Raw genomic sequence first — 20,265 nt, 5'->3', positions numbered from 1 at the left:
CTTATAAAATATTATGAATTGTTTGCTTTGAGTGTTGAAATCTACGCTTGATAACAACGTATCGTTGATTATGACCGATCATCATAAAAAACATAGCCATTTTTTCCTCAACCGATACGTGTTTACTATCTTTTAACGAGTAATTTACTCTAAAAAATGTGCATAGTCGGACAAATGATTCACGAGACATGCGTAGTACTTCAACGCATTGTCTAGGATTACTGACCGATCATCATAAAAAACATAGCCATTTTTTCTCAACCGATACGTGTTTACTATCTTTTAACGAGTAATTTACTCTAAAAAGTGTGCATAGTCGGACAAATGATTCACGAGACATGCGTAGTACTTCAACGTATTGTCTAGGATTACCTTGCAGTAATCTTGATCCACCTCTTTAATACCTCAGGAACAGCCGTCAACGTTATCCATGCATCTCTCATAGGCATAGACAATCCAAAAATGTGAAAAGCGGCTAAGAATAGAGGATCCATTGCGTCCAAGTTACAAAGCTTCAACTTCTCATAGTATTTAGCACTTGTGTTGGCCCATCCTTGTTTTTAACAATATGTTGTAGAGCTTTTTGCATATCCACTGCTATATCATCAAAAGTGATAATGTCTTATCACTCGAGGATTTTGAGGTTTTAGCCCTTTTGCTAGGCCTTTCAAAAGTAGGGGACGACTCAGGAGGTGGATCAACTAATGCACTAGGAGGTGGATCAATGAGGTATTGGGAGCTGGCTCAGAAGGAGGCTCATGGGAAGTGCCATCATCATCTTCAGAGTCAATAAAAGAGTTGTTTGTAATCAACAGTGGTTGAACACGATGAAAAAAAGATGATCCAACCCCTGATGTTGTTTGGGTTGAGGTCCACTTGCAATTACCAGTGGCATTATTGCCATCAAATAGTGTGTACAAAGTTCTGGAAAAGGTAAAGGGACTGTCTTCAACAAAGTAACCTTTGGATGTCCCTAAACCCAAAGTAATAAAAACTAGTATAAGAATACTTAAGAACTTCATACCTAAATGTTTAAAAATATATATAAAACATACCTTCCTAAATTCTTCCCATTCTTCGTTCGTTAAGGTGAAAGTGTTTGTTTGAGGGTTGTATAGGTTGCCGGTTTTGTTTTTCAGATACACCCATCCTATGTATTTTGCTTTTAGATTGTCGTAGGCATTTTTCATTTGTTTTTTACTCAATTCCATACCAAACCTTTCCTTAAGAACTCTTCCTAATTTAATCCATGACTCCTTATGCAAACTCAATCATTTCCTTCCAACACTGTTTATTTCTTCGATACAAGTTTCAATAAGCATTTTAAATGCTCATTGGACCATTGTTGCTTCTCTCCCATGTCTATACACACATAAATCAGCATACACAGCAAATACATAACATACATACATATACAAACATATATATATATATATATATATATATATATATATATAAATCAGCATATATATATGAATCTTATATATAAATTAGCATATATATATATGAATCTTATAAATAGCAAATAGACACATACATATACAAACAGCAAATACAATATATACATACATATATATAAAAATCAGCATATATATATGAATCTTATATATAAATCAGCAAAAACAAACAACAAAGAAGCACTTATTTGTTAATAGGAGGGTCTTAAAGCAGCAAAAACAAACAGTAACATACACAAATCAGCATACACAGCAAACCATACCTGTGGTAGATGGCCGATTACGAGGGGGAACGATCGACTCAAGAACACAAGCTCTGTAACAAGGGGGAACAACGATCGAGGTTTGCAGCGAGGGGGAACAGCGATCGAGTGGGGAACAACGAGGTCGATGACCGGTGACGGTGATGGTCGGTGGCCGGCGAAAGTAGAAGCGGCGCAGAGAACCATGAGGGTTTTTTTAGGTCGCAGAGGAGGAGAACTCGTTGATGGGGAACAGTAATCGGGGTTGTTTTAGGCGAGGGTTTTTGTTTTTAATGTTCTTTGAAGATGTTGGAAGAGTTTTGAAGACACAATGTCACGTCTGCGCGAAGAAAGGATGCGAAGACGTTTTCAGAGCTACTGTCTTCTAAAAAACAAACGGTCTGCGAAGCCCAATGTCTGCGCGTGGTCTGCGCGGAGCAGACATAAGAGCTTTGAAGATTTTTTTTTAAAAACAAACACCTCCTAAATCATTAAAAAAAAGAATTAGAATAAGTTTAATGTTGGATTAAATTTTGGTTGGGCGTAGGTATCAATCAAATCCCGGCATATAAATCTTTAGTCGTTGACTAGTCTAATCATAAATCATGTGATATGTTGGACAGTATCACATCCATGTATATTAATTTTATACTTAACTGATTTAGTTTATATTTGCTATTCTTTTATCTATTAATTTTTAAGATAAAATAAATTTAATATCATTAAAGCCTAAGCTTAGTATCAATTTCATCATTAACTTATAAAAATAATAAGAATGTTTATTTAATAATTTGTACTTACATTGAGCCAAAATGAAATTTTATTACTACAATCAAATCAATTTTTAATAAAGTAATAAAATCTATAATAAATTTAAAGTTTAGTGAAACTTGATGTAATTTATCTTAATTTTTAATATACTAATTATTATAAAGTTTAATTTATTTATTTAAAAATTTATGAATTTATTTATTTATTAATATAAAAACAAAAATAATAGAAATAAATATTTAAAATTAATAAACCAGCTAATCATCACGACATGGAACAGAGCAGCTTCAATCACAACACTTCATACACGATTTGCACGAAGCAGCAGCCATCGGAACAGTTCAAAGCACGTGGCGAAGTTTGGTATTATACTATTTTGGTAATAATGAATGATCTAAAAGCATTTTTGTGTGTGGTAAACGTGGCTTAAAAGCTTGTAGTGAATGCAATATGTTCTGATTTGGTGGATTAATCAAATTGGTCCTTTTTTTTATGAATTGACGAGTCTATTGAAGCATAAGAAGATTCTATATTATACCTGTTTATTAATATATTGTTAGGATGATCTTGAGTTCGATTGAATCAACGTTTTTGTTCATCTGAATTCGACCCAAGTATAATATCTTTTAATTCATTTTTGACTTAATTTGGGTTTAGAAAAACTCTATTCGAATTAAAAATGATTTAATTTTTCAGCAAAAATCGCATCTACATCCGGTCCAATACAAATATACATAAAAAAATTATCATTTTTATTACGTAAAATAGGGATCTATTTGATATATATATATATATTATATCAATTATCCCTAAATATAAATATTAACTATATATTATTATTCTTGGGATAAATAATTTTCACACTAAACTCAATCTTATAAAGTCATATTGAATCTATAACCTATTAAATTCGAATCAAATAGATACGCTACAATTAATAGACTTAAATATAATTCTTTTTTCCATATCATATAAGTTATCAAGATATTCAAGCAGTATAAATCTTAACAGCCAATTATCAAAATGGGGAAAGAAGATAACGTTAATGACGTTTTGTCAAAAAGATAAATTTGATAACTAAAATAGAAAAGAGATAATAGCTTGATGACTTCATTGTGTAAGTTACCCTAATTTGTAATTATATTACTAACTCCACTATAAATACCGCTACGAGGAGCAATTTTCTCCCCATTCCCAGCACTGAAACCATCTTTCATCAATGGAGGCCCCGTCTTGGCTTGCTCTAACCATAGCTTTTCTAGCCTTCCTCTCCATAATTTTCATCGGCCGGCGGTGCAAACAACTAAAGTTCCCACCCGGCCCCAAACCCTGGCCTATCATCGGCAACCTTAATCTCATCGGTTCACTCTCTCATCAATCTCTTCACAAACTATCCCGACGATATGGGCCATTGATGCACCTCAAATTTGGTTCTTACCCTGTACTGGTTGCATCATCTTCTGATATGGCCAAGGAGTTTTTGAAGACCCATGACCAAATCTTTGCTTCTAGACCCCAGCTTGCAGCCGGCAAATACCTTAGTTATAACTACAGCGATATACTGTGGTCTCCGAATGGACCTCACTGGCGGCAGAGCCGCAAAATTTTCCTGAACGAGCTGTTCAGCTCGAAAAGACTGGAATCCTTTCTATTTATCCGAGTTGAGGAAATACGGGCTTTTGTCTCCCGCTTGCATGGATTATCAGGGAAGCCAGTTGTGCTTAAAAAGCACCTCTTATGTCTTACTCTGAGTGTCATAAGCAGGATGGGGTTTGGGGAGAAGCCTTTCAGTGTGTCCGGCGATGATCGGCTTGGATCGAATTCGGTAATGAGTCTGCCGGAGTTCCAAGAGCTTGTAGACGAGTTTTTCTTGTTGGCTGGAGTGGTCAATATAGGGGATTGGATACCTTGGCTAGACTTTTTGGACTTGCAGGGATACATAAAGCGAATGAAGGCTTTGAAGAAAAAACTTGACCGATTCCTTGATCATGTGTTCGATGAACATAAGCGGAAAAAGAAAGAATTATCCAAGGATTTTGTGGCACGAGACATGGTGGATTTACTGTTTCAGCTAGCTGATGATCCTGATCTTAACGTTAAGCTCACTTATGATCATATCAGGGGACTCATACTCGTATGAATCTATATTTTTCTCATTCTTTCTATTTCTAAAATGATGCCTATTTTTTTTATATATAGAAATAACAGTCTGATTACAGGACCTGATAACCGGAGGCACAGATACCTCGGCATTAACCGTAGAATGGGCGATCTCAGAACTGATCAAACAACCACAACTCATCGGAAAAGCGACCAAAGAGTTAGACAGAGTGATCGGCAGAGAGAGATGGGTAGAAGAGAAAGACATCCCACAGCTTCCTTACTTGGATGCAATCATGAAAGAAACAATGAGGAAACACCCGATTGCTCCATTGCTAGCACCACATTTGGCCATGGAAGATTGCAAAGTGGCCGGATACGATATTCGCAAAGGAACTAGAGTCTTCGTAAACACTTGGAGCATAGGGAGAGACCCGTTCCTGTGGGAACAACCCGAGGAGTTTCGGCCCGAGAGGTTCTTAGGGAGGAATATTGATGTGAAGGGGCGAAGCTTTGAGTTGCTGCCATTTGGTGCAGGGAGGAGAATGTGCCCTGCCTACAACCTTGGACTAAAGATGGTGCAGTTGAGCATAGCGAACTTGTTACAAGCGTTCAACTGGAAATTGCCTGACGATACTAAAGTAGAAGATTTGAGCATGGAAGAAGGTAGTGGAATTTCAACACCCAGAAAGTTTCCACTTGTTGCAGTCATGGAGCCTCGTCTCCCGATTCATCTTTATAAAATTTGAATTCTACATAAATCCATCTCCTTGGTATTACCTACATAATAGCAGTGTTAATTCTAATAAAATGGGTCTCTTTAGGTCTATGCTTAAATTCACTCATCTCAGCTTGTTGATTATTTGTTAATTTTTGCCGAGGGCAACATTTAATAATACTAAGAATGAAGTCTTCTTACCTTATGTGCTTGATAGTGAACTGTAAATTGTAAAACTTTCTGTTGGTGTAGTTGTGCCGGTCAATGCTTAAGTCAATTGATAATCAATAAATAATTAAAGATTAAAACGTAAATAAAAATACATGAGAATTTATTCATGCAAATCATATCAAACAATGGTCCTATTTCTAGGAAATCTTGCTTAGAGAGAAATTTATTATAATTCTTTTGTGAATAAATCCTACTTAAAAGAGTGGGAAGAAAAATTTTGCTCGTGATAAGTATTAAACACATGACTTAAGAAAAAATAGATATGTCAACTGAAAACTTTTAATCATATGCTCTAAAAATTATTGACATATTATAATATTTTTAGTACAACAAAATACGTAATCATCAGCCTAATATAAACTAAATGTAGATACTCCATACAAATATTATACTAACTATTCTTCCTTTAAAATAATTTGAATGATTAATTAATAATATTATACTAATTATTCTCCCTAACTATTTTCTCTTAATAATATAATAAAAAATCTAATAGAAGCTTTTGACAAATTTCAAATCTAATCCTAATTCTACCTATAGGGGAGAGGAAAGAAAGAGAGTGCTCCTAGTGGATCTAGAATCTATGATCCAAGGGAATATGATAAAACGAAAATTAGTAGCTTGACTAAACAGCCAAACGGACCAGCTCTCTAATCAAACCTTTTTAACTCCATTTATCGCGTTGTTAATGTAATATTAATGAATCTAAGCTCTATTTTTTATTTTGTTTTCCTACTTTTTTATTTTGTTTTCCTACTTTTTTCAGGTTCTTTAAAATGATTAAACCTCAAGGGAAGCCAACGAATGTTGCTACAAGTGGTTGAGATTCAAGAATTTGAGTTTGTAAGGCCAAATTGAATCTTACCATTGTCACTCTTGGTAGGCAATCTGTAAATTCCTATGTAAATCTAAATTGGGTATTAAATATGCCTTAACCTTGGACTGGGGGAGCCACCCTAACCTAAATTTTTTTTACCAAAAAAACCTGAAGGGGGAATCTATAACCTTCAAAACAAAGGGTTGGTGATTTGGTCGGATTATGAGCAGTTCAAGTATTTTATTAACAATAACTTTTGTAGAACTTATCAAATAATTTTAGTGGTACAGGAAAATGTTATTTTCTCTAGAGGTTTTGGGTTCGAGCTACTACATTTGTAGAATGTGTATTGTTAATAGGTTAAAAAAATTTGAACATATAATATAATGTAATCACTTCAGACTATTAAAGAAAAGACAAAAAGGCATAAGAGGCCATTGAATCATTTTTCACCCCACTATGGCCCTCCAACTTAAAAAACATACCCAATAGCCTAATGTGACCCTTTGACCAACGTTTTTCGTTTTGGACCGATACGATGTTGATGTGGCAGTTCATGATGTTGATGTGGAGGTCCATTATGACTGATGATATGGAAATTGGTTAAATTGATTTTTTTTTATCTTGTTCGAGGGCCAAATTATTTTTTAGAAGTTTATGGGCTTATTTAATTTTTTAATTAAAAAGGTTCAAAAATTTAAAATTTAAAATATAAAAATATTCAATAAATTAAATATAAATACGAAAAATTTAATTATATAATTTAAAAATAATAAAAATATTATTAAAATTTAAAAGATTTTTTAAGTAATCTAGGGTAAGTACAAAGTATTATCTCTTCAAAGATAACTCTTAATCATTTGACATTAAATTATTAAATGATAACTTATAAATTATTAAAAATATATTTTTAAAAATATATTATACATAATATATACATGTAACATATAGTCATATCATCACAAAAGAGTGTTGGTACAAATGGTTGAGATTAAGGAATTTGAACTTGTAGGACCAAGTTCAAATCCTACCACTGTCACTCTTAATGGGCAATATGTAAATTCCTATGTTAATTTCAATTGGGTTTTAGGTATACTTAGCCCTGGATTGGGAGAACCATCCCTGACCTAAACTTTTACGCACAAAAAAAATAGTTATATCATCAACACTTATACAAAGTATTCTTATTGGATTCATCGAGACTTTCAAATTTTATATTTAAATATAATTAGGAAAAATGATAAATTTTTGTATTAATACACACATTTACTTATACTTCGAACAATTCTAAAGATTATTCGTAAATCCTTTCACATTGTCTAATAAGTTCATAAATATTTGCACATCGTCTAATAAGATTCAAAAATTTGAGCTTGTAAGACTAAGTTTAAATCCTACCACTGTCACTCATAATGGGTAATTTGTAAATTCCCCTCTTTGCCCGTGCTTGTGTTAACAAGAATAGGACAAAGATAAAAAGACTACAAGTTTATATCCAGTTTCATCTCGATGATGACTCAAGTGAGACTGACAGATAACCCGAAGGATTTAATCATCATGCTCGAAAGACTTGTTGATGGCTCGAAGGACTTACCGATTTTGGAAATAGTTTACAAGATAAGAAACTTTAGAAATCGCTTTATTACTTTTCAAATATTTCATTTTCTGAAAACATTAAATGAGAAACATTGAAAATTACTTTTCTCATTTTTCACAAACATCATATGAAAGCATCTTGCCCAAAGGTCTTATAGATGGCTCAAAGGTCTTATAGATGGCCCGAAGGACTTATCATCTTGCTCGAAAGACTGATAGATGACCCGAAGGTTTTAATCAACATGTTAGAAAGAATTACTGATGGCCCGAAAGACTTACCAATTTGGCAATAGTCTATTGGGTAAGAAACTTTAAAAATCGCTTTCTCATTTTTTTTAAAATCATGTGAAAAATCATGTCTGAATGCTTTATAGATGGTTCGGAGGACTTATCATCTTGCTCGAAAGACTGAAAGATAACTTGAAGGATTTAATCATCATGCTCGAAAAACTTACTGATGGCTCGAAAGACTTACTGCTAGCCCGAAGGACTTACCAATTTTGGAAATTGTTTACTAGGTAAGAAACTTTGGAAATTGATTTCTTACTTTTTAAAAATTTCATTTTCTGAAAACATTAAATGAGAAACTTTGAAGATTGTTTTTCTCATTTTTCACAAACATCATATGAAAGCATCTTGCCCAAAGGTCTTATAGATGGCTCAAAAGACTTATCATCTTGCTCGAAAGGCTGACAGGTGACCCAAAGGATTTAATAATCATGCTCGAAAAACTTACTGATGGCCCGAAGGACTTACCAATTTGGGAAATAGTTAACTAGGTAAGAAACTTTGGAAATTGCTTTCTTACTTTTCAAAAATTTCATTTTTTGAAAACATTAAATAAAAAGCTTTGAAGATTGCTTTCTCATTTTTCGAAAATCAACTTAATGGTCAGGTAACATGCCCCACTTCAGAGTAATGCTTCTTCTGTTGATTGGGCCCCTCTGTTCTTTAGGTTCTACCCATGAATCTTCTCTTTTTATTGGAAGTTCTGTAAAAATCGTTTGTTTAATGCGAATGCGCTTAAATGTATCAATGTAACACATTTTCTTCTATGCAAATGATGTTATCATGAATGCATAAATGTTAATTCAATTTTCCTTTGGCTACAAAGTGGAGAGCTCAGTCTTCTTCCACTTGATCGCTCTTCTCTAGTGTTTACTCAGATATCAGTGTAGCAACTTATAACTTCAAGCTTGCATTTTTGAAGAGCCATCTAATCATCTTATGTCTTTGCGTCTTTTTTTCCTCTTATATGCATTAAAGTCTCAGAAGAAGTGTTTCATTTCTTGAACTCTTGTTGCGGTCGGAAATATGACCTTGATCCCCCTTTATGTCCTTGACTCAATTGTGCTATCACAGTTGTTTTTTCAGGACTCTACAGTTAATTGATACTCGACTGGTGTTCCACAAGGTAAGATCTTCTCAAATTTGTGATTTGCCCCTGACACTCAAAGTTGCGAGGCTTATTCTCAATGTCTTTTCGGTCTGAACCTTGTTATCTCAACATGATCTAGGTTTTAGGTTATCCCCTAATGTGGGTATTTTCATGACTCATCCCTAACTGGGTGTCAAAATTTTATTCTTAATTTGTCTCAATCTTGCATCATTTATCAAAAATCATAAGCACACCTTATTAAGTTGGTTGCCTGCTTTACGATCTATTACTGATATAAATGATGTCACAACAAAGTATGAGAAGTTTTTTCCTTGAGTCTCTTGATCTTTCAAACTTCATTGCTTCGAAAGAAAATGAAGAACGCCTTCATTTCTCCTATAATGTTTATTCTTCTTCCCTTGGCTCTTATTCTTTCCTCTCACTTCTTCACTTAAGGTAGAACAAATCTCATCTTTTTCAATGACCTCCTTCATTCTCGAGAGATTTTCTTGTTTGAGAATGTTTTTCTTCCTCTTTCAATTTTTCAAAATATGAAAACGTTTGAATGGAGAATTTTTTAAAACTGATGCCCCATGCAACGACTCGCAATTGAAACAAATTATAAAACAAGAGTTCATTAAATATCAAACAAATCAATTACTCTTTTGATTCTTCAAGCATTATAGCCCTTTTGACAAATGTCAATATTAATGAAAAATTTTGAGGTATAAGTTGTTTATAGAAAAGTAAGGTATCTCAGGTTGGCCTTTTTATTATAGCATATATAGATCTTTGGTGACCACTGACTTGACGAAGTGGTTGTTATGTTCATCTTCTAGAGATACTTACCAGTTCCAAATTCTCATGAGCATATTTGGGATGTGGGGTGCTTTATCAAGGGATTTGTAAGACCTCATCTTATGTCGTAGTTGCTCAATTTAATATTCGAGTTGCCCTTTCAGGTTTTCAACTCGAATCTTCTTTTGGCTTCAAGTCGTCTTTCAAAATTTTACGTCTTGAACCCTCATTTATCATTTTTCCTATCATACATTAAAGATTTTAGAAAACCTTTTGCAAATAAAAATTAATCCTGAGAGGCGGAATGAAATATGAAGAAAATCTCTTCTACTTAGAACTTTGTGTATGATTAGAAGGGACTTTTTAGGCACGTAATGTAGGCTACGATTCTTAGTTACGAAAGAAAATGATAATAAGCCGAAACAAGTGTTGTAAAGGTTATCGAACCAAAGATCAATTCATTCTGATGCCTTTAATATTGCCTTATCAGATTTGAATTTGCTTGCCAATTGCCCTTTATTTACATTTTTTTCTCCGGATCCTTCTAGACTGCCCATTTTTGGGTTTTCCCCTAGATTTCATCTTCATTTTCCTATATCTTTGGCATTTCTCGCTCTTTTTATTGAATCTGGGTCTTTGAACCATTTGTACTTGATCAACCTTGTGGCTCAATGAGTCACCCATCTTGAAGTACTTGATTTGTTTTCTTTCTTCTTTTCATTTTTTCTCTTTCTCTTTTTATTTTCTTTTCTATTTATTTTCCCTTTTTATTTTCTTTTTGTTGTTTTCTCTCTCTTTTTCTTCTCTTTCTCTTCTTTTTTTCTCTTTTTTTCTCGAATATGAATTTATTGGATAAGTTTAAGAATTAAATTACTTTGAACATCTTCTTGTCTTTTTTATTTGAAGAATTTTACACTTTTATTTGAGTACAAATTATTTCTTGTATTCAGATATCTTTTGTTGTTCTTGACCTGATTTGATATTTTCACTCTGCATTTGATATACCTTGTTGTTCCTTTTTATTTCTCATTTGATATGAATTGATGGTATTCACTCATGCGAGCATATTTCCTTCACCTTTGCCCCCCAGTGTGGGGGTGATCATTGGTTAGGGTTGAATCAGAAAAAAATAATTCAGGCTCAAATGGGGACAATAAGGGATATATCTTTTTATCTTTTTGTGAATGTATATTGAAAGAGAGCCGTTAATCATTTCATTCCTAGAAGTCCTTGCAAAAATAGGTATCCCAGGGGGATGAATATTCAAGATTAACTTTTATTTACATGAAAATAATGTAATTAATGCATGATAGAATTATTTAAATCATTCCATTTATTTCTTCTTCTTCTTACTTCGAGTATGGTATGCTTCAATTATTTGAGCTTATCTTTAAAAAGTTTATCTATGATGTCCGTCTCACATCTTCTTACAGTAAGACTTACGGACAAATAAAAGTTTTGCACTTACGGCCTTCATGTTTTATTGGCATAAAAAATAAGGGTTTGTATCTGAGAAGATAATGATGTGACTATATTACCTCAAAGAGAGGTAAAGGTATGACTTTGGTGACTCAGATAGATGTAGTGTGGTTCCTTTTTATTTCTCATTTGATATGAATTGATGGTCTTCACTCCTGCGAGCATATTTCCTTCACCTTTGCCCCCAGTGTGGGGGTGATCATTGGTTAGGGTTGAATCAAAAAAAATAACTCAGGCTCAAATGGGGACAATAAGGGATATATCTTTTTATCTTTTTGTGAATGGATATTGAAAGAGAGTCATTAATCATTTCATTCCCATAAGTCCTTGAAAAAAGAGGTATCCCAGGGGGATGAATATTCAAGATTAACTTTTATTTACATGAAAATAATGTAATTAATGCATGATAGAATTATTTAAATCATTCCATTTATTTCTTCTTCTTCTTGCTTCGAGCATGGTATGCTTCAATTATTTGAGCTTATCTTTAAAAAGTTTATCTATTATGTCCCATCTCATATCTTCTTACAGGAAGACTTACGGACAAATAAAAGTTTTGCATTAAGGCCTTCATGTTTTATTGGCATAAAAAATAAGGGTTTTGTATCTGAGAAGATAATGATGTGACTATATTACCTCAAAGAGAGGTAAAGGTATAACTTTGGTGACTCAGATAGATATAGTGTGGTTCCTTTTTATTTCTCATTTGATATGAATTGCTGGTATTCACTCCTGCGAGCATATTTCCTTCACCTTTGCCCCCAGTGTGGGGGGTGATCATTGGTTAGGGTTGAATCAAAAAAAATAACTCAGGCTCAAATGGGGACAATAAGGGATATATCTTTTTATCTTTTTGTGAATGGATATTGAAATAGAGTCGTTAATCATTTCATTCCCAGAAGTCCTTGCAAAAAGAGGTATCCCAGGGGGATGAATATTCAAGATTAACTTTTATTTACATGAAAATAATGTAATTAATGCATGATAGAATTATTTAAATCATTTTATTTATTTTTCTTCTTCTTGCTTCTAGCATGGTATGCTTCAATTATTTGAGCTTATCTTTAAAAAGTTTATCTATGATGTCCCATCTCATATCTTCTTACAGGAAGACTTACGGACAAATAAAAGTTTTGCACTTAAGGCCTTCATGTTTTATTGGCATAAAAAATAAGGGTTTTGTATCTGAGAAGATAATGATGTGACTATATTACCTCAAAGATTGGTAAAGGTATGACTTTGGTGACTTAGATAGATGTAGTGTGGTTCTTTTTTATTTCTCATTTGATATAAATTGATGGTCTTCACTCCTGCGAGCATATTTCCTTCACCTTTGCCCCCAGTGTGGGGGTGATCATTGGTTAGGGTTGAATAAAAAAAATAACTCAGGCTCAAATGGGGACAATAAGGGATATATCTTTTTATCTTTTTGTGAATGGATATTGAAAGAGAGCCGTTAATCATTTCATTCCCAGAAGTCCTTGCAAAAAGAGGTATCCCAGGGGGATGAATATTCAAGATTAACTTTTATTTACATGAAAATAATGTAATTAATGCATGATAGAATTATTTAAATCATTCCATTTATTTATTCTTCTTCTTGCTTCGAGCATGGTATGCTTCAATTATTTGAGCATATCTTTAAAAAGTTTATCTATGATGTCCCATCTCATATCTTCTTACAGGAAGACTTACGGACAAATAAAAGTCTTGCACTTAAGGCCTTTATGTTTTATTGGCATAAAAAATAAGGGTTTTGTATCTGAGAAGATAATCATGTGACTATATTACCTCAAAAGAGATAAAGGTATGACTTTGGTGACTCAGATAGATGTAGTGTTAAAATTTGGTTTTGGTAGTGATCATAATTATTTATGGTAAAGAATCGAGTAATTAAGCTTTTGGCTTAGGACATAGTATGAAAGGTCTAATTTCGCCACTTGTCAAAGATTTATAATTCTTGAAAAATCAAAATAATCTTTAATTCATGTGATACTCAAAGAACTTCAAGATTAAAACTTATTTCATTGCTTATAACCCTAAAAAGTAGCATAAGTTCCATCACCAAATTGTTTTACAAGATATTTAGGTAAATAAAGAAAGAAAGAACAAAAACAAACTCAAACAAGACAATGCAAGTGAAATGAAGCTTTATGATGGATAAAATGATCTTTTCATAATTAGGATGCCCCATATTATTCATCTAATCTTGTGGCACTTGACTCGATCGGATGCTACATATCATGCTTTGATGCCCCACTAGAGTTCGTCATCCACTGCTCTACCAATTATTGTGTTAGCGTTCCATTTTCTACAAGCATTTCTATCTCCTTTAACAACAGCCTACAATTCCCCGTAGAATGCCCAGATACCCCCAAGTAGAAATCACAAGCACTATCTTGATCATAGTTGTAAGCAGTAGGGGTTGGTGGCATTTTCGTTGGCCTCAGTGTGAGGTATTAACCTTTAATCGAATTGGGGTATAGATCTGAGATAGAAGTTTAGAACACCTTCAAAGTACTTATTTATCGTGATACTTTTTTTGGTCGGTTCGAACGAATAGTTGTTTCTTTTTTTGTGGTTATGAGGGCTCTGGACATGACATTCATTCACCCCGTCAGCTTTTGCTTTTTGATCAGTTGGGCTTTTGGAAGTGACTTTCAAGTCTCCTTTGTTGATTACATTTTTAATATGTCATAATATCCTCGAATGCCTTGGTTGAGTTTGCTAGCATTAACTAGAAAAAAGAGTTGGAAAAGAATTATGAAACATGTATGATATCTTTTCTTTAAGATGGGAGGCTGAACTTGTGTTGCCACCCTCTCCATCTCAGGACATATTCCTTAAAGCTTTCAGTAGCTTTCATCCTTATTCTCTGAATAACTTGTCGTTTTGGGGATAAGCCTTTAACATATCGATAATGCCCTATAAAGGAATCAGCTAGATTGACAAACGTCTTGATCTGCTCTTCGTTCAACCGATTGTACCATACTACATCTGGCCCAGTAAGACTATCATGGAAGTAATGAATCAACAGATTATCATCATTTAAATAGCCTTCTATCTTTTTACAAAATATTTTCATATGAACTAGGAGACAATTGGTGTCATCATATTTCTCAAAATTAGGCACCTTAAATTCATGTGGGATGACCAAATCAGGGACCAGGTTGAGTTCTCTCATTTCTAGTTCTTTGTGAGAGGCATTATCACTTTTCATAGCTTCATTTGCTTCCATCAAGTTCTTGAATTTATCTTCAAATTGTTTATGATTAATGATGTTATTCTTTAGGTTCGAGTGGGATGCCCCAAGGTAGGTTATCATTCTCAATGCATCAGTCTGATAACTCTGATATCATTTGGTAAGTATTTCCCCTCTATCAATAGCCTTGGTTGCCAGCACCTGGATCATTCAGTTCGATTCGTCTTGTAGAGAACTCAATGTTTGATTCCTCATATGTTGTTGTAACTTGGTCAACTTCTCTTACACCCGATATTGTGATTACTCATGAGATTACTCCATTGTTTCCATTTGTTCGTTCATGATGATAAGGAAATAGTATGAATGAATAATCTTGGTATTACTGTCACATAACCCTCCATAAATTATTTTCACGTTTTCATAACTAATGCATATAAAAGGCTTAAATAAACAAATATGATGCAAATGCATGTATGTAAAAGGTGCCATTCCAGAGTGACCATCTTAAAACAACTTTAATTGAACATACATATTTCGATACATAAAATAAACATTACATATAAGGGATAGCTTTAACTCCTAACTTCTCCATCTCTCTCAAAAGCCAAATTAACTTCCATTCATGATCAGCTGTGGAGTTATCAATCTTCTTCAATTCTCTTACAAAGCCAACTAAATTGACCAACTTGTGAGCCACATTGCTTGCTTGGGCAATAACTTCTTGCATAACGTCATCTTTTTCCTTCATATTCTATGTCAATTCTCAGAGTTGTAGACAATGTTGTTCATTTTTCCTTGTAAGAAAGTCTCTATGGTTACAGAATTCTCGTACAAGATCTTCACAGCCATCTACAATCTTCATCAATGTCTTGTTCTTGGTTCTAGTGGCTTCTAGCTCAGCATCATTCTCACGATTGTGGCGCTGATATGAAGCTTCCATATTGGCTATGAATATATTCAACATCTGGTTTTCGGCTTGACATCTTCACAAATCATTAACGGATGTATTGTGCATTTTTCTTTAATTTTTAAATTATAAGATAACTTCTTGGATCGTCCTTCATGCACCTTGCAATTCTTCCTCCATTGTTCAGCATTATTTTTCAGTTTAATGACCCCTTTTGCCCACTCCTCTAGGGTATTTCCTATACCAGCATTTTTAAAGCCTTGATTGATCTGTTGAAAACCCTCATACATGGCTTTCATCTCTCTATTCAGTTTATAACTTTCAATCTTCAAATGATGCACTTAAGCTTCGTACCTTAGCAAACATTATTTCTCCTAGATGTCCCCACTGATACCCTTGCCTTTGAATATTTTTGGCTCCATCTTAACAGGACAATCAGCTACCAAACTAGGTTGACATTTCATCTTGAACTCCAATATTCCATGATTTAAAAGGTGTTGGACTCGATGCTTTAAGGTGGTGCAATTCTCAATGGAATGTCCTTGAGCTCCGATATGATATTCATAATGAACATTGACATCAAACCAATTTGGATACAGAGGTTTCCAAGGTTTCACATACTGTGAGGCTACCTCTCGAACTTCTAAAATGTAACCATACAACTCCTTATATAATATAGGGATAAATTCAAAATAAGAGTCACCTATCGGATTGGATTGAACTAGAATCTTCATGTTTATTTCCCCTGACATTGGGAGTGGACTCTCAAATACCAACGAGTTCTAATTGCATGGATTCTTTTCATCTTTCTGAACTTCTACAGTTGTCACCAATTCCTTGGAGTCTACAGACAACTTGTTGTACGTGATTCTCTTATTAGCTAGAATTAACTTGTTCTAAAGTAGTTTATTGTGTATTTGACATCGCGGGATTGTTTTCATCGAGCTTTTTATTCCCACTTATAGAAGTATTTTTCCTTTGGCCAAAGAAGTTATTATATTCATCATCTTGGACATTTGTTCTCTCATGTCTCTTATCTCTTTTTTCTCTTTGTCGGACATACGATCTTTGGGTGCATAGCTCTCCACTATTTTCGGAGCTTTCTCAAGATGCCACTCCCTAGTTGTGTTATAGTCTACTTGATCATGAAACCCTTTGTCTATTATTAAACATTTTACTATGATAACCATTCACAAATCAACACCTTCTGATTATGCCATGATCATGCGATGCAAGCAAAAAGAAAAACAACATAAAAAACAAGTTAGTACAAATAAGATAACAAAGTGGCAAGATTTATTATAAAAGCAATAATAGAAAAATAAATTAATTAATAAGCTAATACAAATTAAGAATGCAAATGCAAATGCACAAGGTGTTAATTCCAAAAGCGACCACCATAGAACAATCTTCATCAGACCATAAGATTTCCTTAAACTAGACAGACGAGCTTCATTTTCTTCATTTACACTAGACAGACGAGCCTCGTTTTAATTCACCTACTGTGATTGTTGGATCTCTAGATCTGCATTTCCGTGGGATTCTCCAAGAGGAAAGCGACCTTGACATCTTGTGAATGATCTTCTTATTCTCGACTTAACTAGAATATGACTATTTGGTAGCATCTTGATCTTTGTTCATTTAATATGAGTTATCGATCGACTTTGAGCTCTTCTTCCGTCGATCAACTTTTTTTATAAGTGTAACATCCCAAACACCGAGTTAGTGACCAAATTACAATATTTTAGAATTTCATGATCAAATTAGATAAATTAAAGAGTTTAGGGACTTAATTGGAATATTTTTATGTAGGATTGAATATCAAATAAAGAAGGATAGAAGGGCATAATGGTCATTTGATAAGTAAATGAATTAAAAATTCATTTTGGTGTTATATATGTATCCACATGGAAAGATGAATGGAAGGGTTAAGAAAAATCTGGAGATTTTGGTTTAGATATCTTCTTCTCTTCCCGTGACTTCATGGAAAATGAGAGTGGGTCTCAAGTTAATGTTCCCTTTCATTTTTAAGTTGGTTTTGATTCTTGAAGTGTTAGGAAAGCTTAAGGTTGTTTAAAACTAAAAGATGAAGAAGTTATGAATTATTAAGAAAAATGGGTTTTTGAGTGAATTGTTGAGAAAGAGATAGTAAATGAAATTTGACTTGTCATCATTTAGAATATGATATTCAAGAGAGATTTATAACAAAGTTAAAAATTTGGTATGATTTTTTATTTCAAGTATGCTATTGAGAATTTGGATGTTTAGGAGTACTAAAGTGAAATAAGTTGGTTTGGGTGAGTATAGTTGAGTTTAAAGGTTTAAAAGGAAAGTAAAGTGAAGAATTTAGCAAAGTGTTAGAAAATTTTCGAGTTAAAAGGAATAAGTTCTGGGCAGGGGTATCGGTACTAGATGAACAGTATCGATACCTCAAATTTGGTTCTTACCCTATAGTGATTGCATCATCTCCAGTGATGGCTAAGGAGTTTCTAAAGATTCATGACCAAGTCTTTGCTTCTAGACCCCTAACTGCTACTGGCAAATACATTGATTATAATAACTTCGATATAGGGTTTGCTCTATATGGACCACATTGGCACCAGGGCCGCAAAATTTTCATGAATGAAATGTTCAGTGCCAAAAGAATAGAGTCTTTCGAGTACATCCGAGTTGAGGAAATGCAAGCTTTTGTCTCCCGCTTGTATGAATTATCAAGGAAGCCGATTATACTAGTTGAGCAGCTTTTCCATCTTACTCTCAGTTTCATATGCAAGATAGTGTTGGGAAATAACTACTTCGGTGTTTCTGGCGATGATCAGATTGTATCCAATTCGATAGTGAGCCTGCAAGAGTTTCAAGAGATTATAAATGAGTTTTTCTTTCTGAATGGAGTATTCAATATTGGAGATTGGATACCTTGGCTAGACTTTTTGGATTTGCAAGGCTACAAAAAGCGAATGAATGCTTTGAAGAAAAAGCTTGACCGGTTTCACGACCATGTGTTCGATGAACATAAACGAAGAAGATAGAATTATTGGAGGATTTTGTGGCACAAGACAAGGTGGATTTACTGTTGCAGCTAGCTGAGGATCCTGATCTTGATGTTAAGCTCACTTATGATCATCTCAGGGGGTTCACGTAGGTAAATATATTTTCTATATTCATTTTATTAGCAAAGTATGCATGATATCGATGAATAATTTTCTCGTCGGATAGTAGGACCTGATAAGTGGGGCACAGAGACCTCAGTAATAACTGTAGAATGGGCAATTTCTGAACTTATCAAACAACCACAACTTATAAGACTGGCAACCAAAGAGCTAGACAGAGATCGGCAAAGAGATATGGGTTAAAGAAAAAGACATTCCTCAAATTCCTTACATAGAAGCGATCATGAAATAAACAATAAGGAAACACCCGGTTTGTGTACTGCTCCCACCGTACTTGGCCATGGAAGATTGTAAAGTGGTCGGATAGATATTCCCAAAGGAACTCGAGTATTTGTAAACACCTACAGCATAAGAGAGACCCTCCCTGTGGGAACAACCTGATGAATTCCAGCCTGAGAGGTTCTTAGGGTGGAAGATTCATGTGAAGAGAACAAATTTTGGGTTGTTTCCATTTGGCGCTGGGAGGATGATGTGCCCTGGCTACAACCTTGGATTAAAGATGATTCAATTGAGCTTAGAAACTTGTTGCGTGGCTTCGACTGGAAATTGCCTGACGATACTAAGGCAGAAAATTTGAGTATGGAGGAAGCTTATGGATTGACAACACCAAGGAAGTTCCCACTTGTTGCGGTCATGGAGCCTCGTCTCCCTCTTCATCTTTGTAAGATATGAATTATGCATAACTCGTTCTTCTTGATATTATTATATAGGTCGATGTTCATTGTATATATTTTCCATATATGAATTTTATTATTGTCTAGATATGTCATTTAAAGTGTATGTTAGAACCCATGAACAATTTGTACAGTTAACGTGGAGTACCTCTCAATCGAAAGGAATTAGTTGAGATAAATCACCAAGAGCAACATAACCACTCTTATCTTTATCTCCCAACTTCTTACTAGAATCCCTATGATATGTTTAACTTTAATGTGTATGACCCAACGAACTACCAAGTTTATCACGAATTACAAAATTAGTTGCAAAGTCTACATGTATAGTTTCAAGCCTTTCAATCGGTAATGATAGGAGTTAATCCAAAAAGCTCTTTGAGAACTATTAATCTCTCAACGTTGGAGAAATGAATAAAGAGATGAGGAAGAAGAAAATAACCTCCAATATCAAGGAGAGGCATCAGATAGACATGTTTGTTGCTCATCCAAATATTGAAAATGATAGAGTTTTCCTCTAGGTCCTAACTAAAAGGGGAAAACACTGAACATGTGCATATTAGCTCAAAAGAGCAAGAGTGGAGGAAGTCAATACGAATTATGTAAAGACAGTGTGTGTTAGTGTTATGTAAACGAGCGTGTGCTATAAATTCTAGAATAGTTCTAGAACAGTTTGTTAGCTTCTTGTTATGAGCAGTTAAGTTGTTAATGGCTTGTTGCACAGCAGT

General features: G+C 34.0%; 2 protein-coding genes across 2 annotated transcripts; both read left to right on the top strand.

Moving 5' to 3' along the window:
• The first annotated feature begins 3,671 nt into the window (after positions 1 to 3,671).
• On the top strand, positions 3,672 to 5,415 carry LOC120192564 (trimethyltridecatetraene synthase-like). The gene is made up of 2 exons (XM_039195320.1): positions 3,672 to 4,604; positions 4,690 to 5,415. Exons 1-2 carry the CDS (start codon positions 3,690 to 3,692, stop codon positions 5,317 to 5,319), a joined length of 1,545 nt encoding a protein of 514 aa, XP_039051251.1. The 5' UTR covers positions 3,672 to 3,689; the 3' UTR covers positions 5,320 to 5,415.
• Positions 5,416 to 18,323: 12,908 nt separating this feature from the next.
• LOC120192507 (trimethyltridecatetraene synthase-like) lies at positions 18,324 to 19,538 on the top strand. Its single transcript, XM_039195280.1, has 3 exons — positions 18,324 to 18,695; positions 18,776 to 18,834; positions 19,274 to 19,538. The coding sequence occupies exons 1-3, from the start codon at positions 18,324 to 18,326 to the stop codon at positions 19,536 to 19,538; spliced, it is 696 nt and encodes a 231-aa protein (XP_039051211.1).
• Positions 19,539 to 20,265: the final 727 nt, after the last annotated feature.

The sequence above is a fragment of the Hibiscus syriacus genome, unplaced genomic scaffold, assembly GCF_006381635.1.
Source record: "Hibiscus syriacus cultivar Baekdansim isolate YM2019G1 unplaced genomic scaffold, ASM638163v2 tig00116975_pilon, whole genome shotgun sequence".
Classification (NCBI taxonomy): Eukaryota; Viridiplantae; Streptophyta; class Magnoliopsida; order Malvales; family Malvaceae; genus Hibiscus; species Hibiscus syriacus.
This window is presented reverse-complemented; position numbering and strand designations above follow the sequence as displayed.

What these genes read in the sequence shown, in the direction of transcription:
- LOC120192564 (XM_039195320.1), top strand. Translation starts at nt 3,690, where the DNA reads ATGGAGGCCCCGTCTTGGCTTGCTCTAACCATAGCTTTTCTAGCCTTC. An exon ending in ATATCAGGGGACTCATACTC is followed by an intron (nt 4,605 to 4,689) that starts GTATGAATCTAT and finishes GTCTGATTACAG; the next exon opens with GACCTGATAACCGGAGGCAC.
- LOC120192507 (XM_039195280.1), top strand. Translation starts at nt 18,324, where the DNA reads ATGTTCAGTGCCAAAAGAATAGAGTCTTTCGAGTACATCCGAGTTGAG. An exon ending in TTGACCGGTTTCACGACCAT is followed by an intron (nt 18,696 to 18,775) that starts GTGTTCGATGAA and finishes TTACTGTTGCAG; the next exon opens with CTAGCTGAGGATCCTGATCT. An exon ending in GATCATCTCAGGGGGTTCAC is followed by an intron (nt 18,835 to 19,273) that starts GTAGGTAAATAT and finishes AGAGGTTCTTAG; the next exon opens with GGTGGAAGATTCATGTGAAG.